This window comes from Amphimedon queenslandica, unplaced genomic scaffold (genome assembly GCF_000090795.2).
Source record: "Amphimedon queenslandica unplaced genomic scaffold, v1.1 AMPQUscaffold_11489, whole genome shotgun sequence".
Classification (NCBI taxonomy): Eukaryota; Metazoa; Porifera; class Demospongiae; order Haplosclerida; family Niphatidae; genus Amphimedon; species Amphimedon queenslandica.
Genome location: NW_003548269.1, coordinates 2,444 through 9,855, shown reverse-complemented (window position 1 = coordinate 9,855; position 7,412 = coordinate 2,444). Strand labels below are relative to the sequence as shown.

The 7,412-nt window shown below is 34.0% G+C and overlaps 3 protein-coding genes across 3 annotated transcripts; all 3 read left to right on the top strand.

Annotated features, from left to right (window-relative positions):
• Positions 1–479: 479 nt before the first annotated feature.
• Positions 480–5,177, top strand: LOC100636807 (CCA tRNA nucleotidyltransferase 1, mitochondrial-like; the record flags this gene model as incomplete). Its single annotated transcript, XM_003390921.3, has 4 exons — positions 480–645; positions 3,522–3,833; positions 4,161–4,354; positions 4,627–5,177. Coding segments are annotated over 4 exons (1,151 nt in total), but the record flags the coding sequence as incomplete, so codon positions are not given.
• Positions 2,276–3,326, top strand: LOC109589267 (uncharacterized). The gene is made up of 2 exons (XM_020005371.1): positions 2,276–2,530; positions 2,576–3,326. Exons 1-2 carry the CDS (start codon positions 2,462–2,464, stop codon positions 2,846–2,848), a joined length of 342 nt encoding a protein of 113 aa, XP_019860930.1. The 5' UTR covers positions 2,276–2,461; the 3' UTR covers positions 2,849–3,326.
• A 62-nt stretch (positions 5,178–5,239) lies between the features above and the next one.
• On the top strand, positions 5,240–7,411 carry LOC109589266 (cytochrome P450 10-like; the record flags this gene model as incomplete). The annotated part of the gene is made up of 7 exons (XM_020005370.1): positions 5,240–5,522; positions 5,732–5,876; positions 6,053–6,240; positions 6,291–6,658; positions 6,716–6,882; positions 6,942–7,020; positions 7,286–7,411. Coding segments are annotated over exons 1-7 (1,341 nt in total), but the record flags the coding sequence as incomplete, so codon positions are not given.
• Between the last annotated feature and the right edge of the window lies 1 nt (position 7,412).

Sequence of the window (7,412 nt, the reverse complement as noted above, 5' to 3'; positions counted from 1 at the left end):
ACACCTCAATTAAAAGCTTATTGACTCCTGGTAACGTTATTAGAATTAATGGCTGCAAATTAATTTGTATTTGACTATATACAATAAATAATGTTGTGACTGATGGGTTTTGTAGTGGCAGGTATTGTGAAATATATTATGATTTTTTATTAATTGGGAGTTTCAGAAATCAGCAATCATATGACTGCAAATTATGAAATATTTTTGTTATTATTATTATTATTATTATTATTATTATTAATGGGACTGGTTGGTTTTGTTGGAGCAGTTTCTTGGAAGAGGTGTTTTGATTTTAATATTAAATGGTTGAGCATACTGCAAATTAGAAAATCTGCTGTACATTTAATATTCATCTTATTATTATTATTATTATCATTCTCATCACCATCATCATCATTATTATTGTTATTATTTTTATTATTATGTATTATGTATTATGTATTATTATTATTATTATTATTATTATTATTATTCTCTAGATCTTTTAAGAATAGAGGAGTTATTCAGGTCAGAAGGTTACTCATTGCGTTTGGTTGGTGGAGCCGTCCGTGACCTCCTGCTGGGGAGAAATGCTAAGGATATTGACCTAGCAACGGACTGCACTCCTGATGGAATGATAAAACTGTTTGAGAGAGAAGGAATCAGGTAAGAAACAATATATTATATACATGTATAAAGTGACAGATTAGTACCATATACGCCATATATTTCGTGGGAATTAAATTTTGCGATTGTCTCGTTTTGAAAAAAATTACAAAATTAAAATCCGCAAAATAGTATGCTAATTGTATAGTAGGTGTGGTAATTACATTAAAATCGCGAAATTTTTATTTGCAAATACAAAAATGCAGCCAAATCATGAAATTTATACCCACGAAATATATGGCGTATACAGAAATTTAACAATGTCTATCATCTTTTACTGTATTAATTTCATTTCGTACGTCCTCATGTATTAAAAATGACAATATGTATTTGAATAATTTTGATAATAATTTTAATAATAATTTTGAAAACTTTTATAACCACAAACATTAGGTTAATACAATATAATATAATGTCTATAATCTTTTACTGTAATATTAATTTGATTTAATATGTCATTATGGGGGCAAGCATGAGCTATCGACGCAGCTTAGCTTGACTTTACTGAAATAAAATTAAAATGAATCTAATCTAGCTCTTAGTCTAATGAGAGAGAAAAGAATATTTATCTCTCTAGTCTCTGAGACCATTGCCTGCATGCATATTCAGACCCTGACCTCATGGTCGGGGTCTGAACAGAGCAAATATCATAGATTGTAAAATGAAAATAAAATAAAATGATTCTAATCTAGCTCTTGAGAAAGAAAAGAAGATTCACCTCTCATTTCAAGACCATTATATACCTACATACATACATGTACTCAGACTCCAAAGGGGCCTGAACAGAGCAAATATCACCAATCACCTACTAACAAACCAATAAAAGAGACAAGAAATAGTGCTGTCACTAAGAACCAAAGCTAAACTTTTAGAGTCAAGCTCTTCTCACATTCTTAGTTCTATCGATGAGAGGAGTAATCCAGGAGAGTCTTAGCCTCGGAATCAAAGTGTACAGGCTAAAATATTCTTCACCAAAAAACTTGCACAAGCACTGTAGCTCACCAAAATTACTCTTATAGAGTTTACTTAAGTTTCCAGACTTTACAGAGCTGATGGACTAGCCTTTAGAGATGCTTGAGATACATGTAGCTCCTCTCTCTTATCTAGCTGTTAGAAAATGTGAAAGTTTGTCCTGTTTAAATGCCGCCATCTTGTTCATTGTGACCACACCCTCCTACCAACTGTCCCCATTTCAATATTTCTTTTTACACTTAATAAGAGGAGGCATTTTCAGCCAATTTCATAATTAGAAGGTATACAGAATACACATTGCGAGCTCTCAATTGAGACTGGATTTAGAGGGGCTTTGCTCATGCTCGCCCCAATAATAATAATAATAACAACAACAACAATAATAAGTCAAAACAAAGGCGTGAATTCATGATGAGGGCTGCATTATTATATTATAAATATTTGAATTTACCTGCTGCTTATTTTGTGATTTTTTCTAATACGTGTAGTGTTAATACAGATTTACTGCTTAGCACTTGAGCTAATTTGTAATAATTTAATATGCAAAATCAATTTTTGCAAAATCTTTAAAAAATAGCCAGTTTCCAATAATTGTAATTAATGTTTATACAATATAGCTACTATAAGTTTGTTTCAATAATATACTGGTATGCATGTATGCATACTTGTGACCATGTGTAATTGTATTTAATTTAATTAAGACACGAATGCTGTTCTAAAAATATATCAATAAATTGACACGTAACCGGCAACCAATCAGGTCAACCCACATCATTCTATACATTCATATACCACATGTACTGCATATACCGGTTCCGGTGGGATACAAGACAAGCCTTGTGTGATGGCTTCTTATTTGATGACTCCTCTCAGCTTGTTGGTGGTATCAGTATCACTCTTCTTTATTGTTGAGGTTAGTATTTCCTAACCTCTAGTCATTTCTTTTACTCAACTACAGGTGGTAGACTGCAAAGGGCCAATTAAATACAAAACAGCTCTTAATGGTACCTTTCTAGTGTGGAAAGATGACATTTGCTTCCGTAATGAAACCTTTTTGTCTCGATATATTGATACTTCTCCTCCTCCTCAATGCAACCTTCCACCTTTAAGTGATGAGGGGTCTCTTTCTTCCAAGTTTAACGAATCACAACAACTACAGCGTTCTAATTCTCTCAGTTTCATTATATTACCTCCAGACCTTCAGCTGGACCCGTTTGTAATGTTAACATAGACGTTATTTGACAGACATGATTCATTATTAATTATTTCTCTTATACCAAGAGTCCATTATATACAATGGACTTTTGCTTACACACATACACATGTATCAGTGCACTTAACACTTTCCTTTATGATCATGCAGGTTCATATTATCAAAAAATTTCAAAAATATAATATGCCAATCTTTTCTTTTGTGCTGCAGTTAGTTGCAACTGTTCACATGCCTTAAGCGTGCTAGCAGATACTACCATATACTGTATAGTGGGATTTATTGACAAAGGTTTTATTTTGACGAGTTGACAATTTAAAATAAAACGTCAAATTTAATAACTGTCAAAAATTTGTACTTTGTGCCACGTGTACACGAAGGGCACTATTCGTTAAATTAAAACTCGCCAACTGGGGAAATTTACTGTTTTCGTCAAATTTTTTACTCGTCAATAAATCCCGCTATACGGTATAGTCAATGTACTACTTGGCTTTATTTACTAATTAATGAAATTAATTAGTACAACTAATTAATGAAATTAATTGGTACATTAATTTTTAATGAATATACATTGGTGACTTTTGTGATTGGAATTTTAAATTCCTGCCTATATTATTTTGCGATATTTGTACATTTCAATTCATGGATTTCAATTATGTGAATTCTCATTATAAAGTTTTCTTAACACACATAGGTACATACCAACTGGTCTCAATCACGGGACTATAACGGTCCACACTGATCAATCCAACGACTATGAGATAACGACACTGAGGATAGACCACGTGACTGATGGAAGACACGCTCTTGTTCAGTTCACCTCCGACTGGGTCAAAGACGCCGAGAGAAGGGACCTTACTATTAATTCGATGAGTCTTGGTTTTGACGGAAAACTCTATGATTATTTCGACGGTCAGAAACACCTTGCAGAGAGAAAGTTATTATTTGTGGGAGATGCTGTATCAAGGATACAGGAAGACTATCTTAGGATACTGAGATATTTCAGGTAATTGATGTTTTTAGTCTGCTATCATAAATGACTATGTTTTTTGTGCACATAATTGTACATGTACATGTGCACGTACTTTCAATGATAATAAATTCATTGTTTATGCTCCCCAGAGAGTTTCTCTTTATGTACATGCCTTGTCACCCTACATATCAAATTTCTATTGATTATTGTGATAGTTTTAATCCTTATTGCTTGTACGTTATGTAATAATTTAATTGCCTTTCACAATTTTTAAAAATAAAACCTTACCTTGTTCCTTTGGCTATAGCCACTGTATAAACCTGTATTTATTATTATTATTATTATTTATTTTGTCACTAGGTTTTATGGTCGTATATGCCTTCTACCCAATGCCCATGACCCAGATATGCTGATTGCCATTAGGGATAATGCTGTGGGTCTCACTAAGATATCAGTGGAGAGGATATGGAGCGAAATGAGTCGTATACTGGTCGGTAACCACTCGCCGCATCTCGTTAGTCTAATGTATGAACTGGGCGTGGCAGCTAATATAGGTAATTAATTGAGACCATTATGCATGTACATGTATTTATTTACTGCATGCATATAATACCTTAAGGCTTATTAATAATGCCATGTAACTATTAATAATAATTACTTAATTATAATTTTTAATACCGGCAAAATCTACCTAGTGCTAAAATTACAAAATTTATTACCCAAAATTAAAAGTCACTCTAAGCTATCATTAGGATTATTTACCTGTTCAAGCAATACTGGTATGCTTTAAGAATATTCAGAATGTTGTCTTGTTTCTTTACGTTAGGTTTGCCTGATGATGGTAATTTGAATGAGTTGACTAAAGTATGGGAGAGCATGCACAGACACTATCAGTTGGAGCCAGTTTGTTTATTAGTCTCTTTACTCAAATCGGGAGAGGAAGTCGAGAGGTTTAGTAGACAATGGAAACTATCGAATTTGGAGCGGAAGCTAGGAATCTTTGTGAGCAATGAGAGAGAAGCTTGCTATCAGGGAGCACCACTGAAGTATTACAAGGATCAGCTAGTTGATGGAGAGTTTAGGAATCATGTACTGGAATTGCTCAAGTATTGTAACCGATTCCCTGATAGCACTGAGCTAGAGGGATGGACGGTACCAGTGTGTCCTGTGAATGGTAATGACTTGAAGAAGGCTGGTATAGCTAGTGGACAAAAATTGGGTGAAACTTTGAAGGACATTAGAAGAAAGTGGAAGGAAAGTTGCTACGAATCATCAAAAGAGGATCTACTTGCAACTTTAAAATGATTTTTAAAAATATAAATATAATCTTTATCATTATTAAATCTAGAGTTAACAATGAATCTCATTTTATTTGTAGTAGGTGTGAATGTAATTAATTTTGCTGAGTGTAATTCTCAGTCATCTGGTGAATTGTTTCAATTTGGATTTTGGAAATGATTCGTTTCTGTAGTTGGCAGAGACGGCTAGCCCTGACAGGCGGTATAAGATGGAAGGCTACTAGCTCTAGAGTAGAGAAAGCCGAGTCTTCAGTACAAGACAAGGCCGTGAAGCCCGAGGTGAAGCCATTCTCCGCCATACCCAGCCCTCCTGGATCATTACCTTTCATTGGACACATAAGGCTATTAAAAGACATATCTTTGAGTGAACTCGCTTTCAAGCTATTTAAAGAGCACGGAAAGATATTCAGATTTGACTTTATAGGTAATCAAAAATACTCAATACATGTAGATCATCCCCATTTTATTGAAGTTATATAAATATAAATTTTATTTTATAAAAAAGACACCATTGTTTTTATGAAATGTAGCCTTTAGGGGATTCTATTTACTAACTTATTGTCTATCTATTATTGTTTACAAATATGGCTACAGTAATGTTATTTATAATTATTTTTACTTTAATAATTCTAGGCTATTCTTCAGTATTTGTAGCAGATCCATCTGCAGTAGAGAAATCATTTCGAAATGAAGGAAAGTACCCTAGCCGATCTTTTACTGAAGCTAACGTTGATTATATTCTGAAGCAAAGGAACGATCGGAATTTTTTTGTCTTCCAGTAAGTGCTTTTATAGCATTTTAAAACATTTTTAGCATTTGCCCCTGGGAACCAAATTTAATCAAGGGGGACCTAAATTGTATGTTTAGGGGGACCACTTTTTGCCAGGGTACCAATTTTTGTGACTAGCTTATAATGAAATAATATCTCATTCATACTTTACACTTTGTACTTAGGTCAGGTGAAGAATGGCGTGATAATCGTTCCAAGCTAGGAAAGCAGTTGATGCCTGCCAATGTTTATGGCTATTGTCCTGGTTTTAATAAAGTCTCAAGAAGATTTATAAGAAATGTTTATGATGTTCAAAATGATGATGGTTTTGTGGAAGATGTGAGAGACTTGATCAGATACTGGTCACTAGAAGGTAATGTATAAAAATTACATATTGAACTTATTATTGTTCCTTTAAAATAGTTGCTGCTCATTTTGTGTTTGGAGCTGATATTGATAGCATAAAGAATAAAGGAGGCCTAGAGAAAGAGTTACAAGATGCAGTAGGAGGTCTTGTGGATACTTTGTTTGATTTGCAGGCTGGCCCACCACTCTATAAAGTCTTCCCAACAAAAGCCTACAGGGAATTTAACAAATATTTGGATAAATTGATTGAGATCGGACAAGTCTATGCTGATCAGTACACGTCTGATATAAAGGAAAGAGCTGCTGTGAGTGAGGAGAAATTTCATGGGATGGGTCTACTAGAGCAATGGCTGATTGAAGGGAAAATGAGCACTAAAGATGCCATTTCTCACTCAATTAACATGCTAGCTGCTGGAATGGACACTGTGAGATTTAATATACCGGTATTTTTAGTCTTTGGTCACTGCAATGTTTTCATGTAGACAGCACACACTACTGCTTTTGTTCTGTACACATTATCCAAGCATCCTGAAGTACAGGAGAAAGCATATAAGCAGATAACATCAGTATTAGGCAATGATGAAGAACCTGATGGAGATTCCTTACAAAAGATGCCTTACCTGGGACATCACATTAAAGAAACACAGAGGTTAAAATTTGTTATATCATGTACATGTATGACTCAACACTCAATCAATATAAATGTAGATTGTATCATGTGACTCCTTATACTGCAAGATGGCTTGAAACTGATATTGAGTTGTTAAATTATCATATCCCAGCAAAAGTAATTGTATAATTAATGTGACATACCATATACCGGTTTATTTTTGCGGTGGGAAATTTTCGCAAATCTTGCATTTCTAAGATTTCGTGGAATTAATTTTCATGAATTGCTTGCAGACTGCACCATGTGCATGGCAATGGAGAGCAGAATTTTGTGGTGAAAAATTTTCGCAAATGATCACAAACCCGCGAAATTCGCAAAAATATTTTACCATGAAAATAAACCAGTATATGGTACACAGTTTAACTGCATCCTTTATTTTAAGACAACAATATTTGGTGGATTGGAAACTATGGGTCAAGACCCTACGCTCTTTAAGGATCCATTGAAGTTCAATCCTGATCGCTGGACCACTGATGACATACACCCATTCACAGTGTTACCTTTTGGAT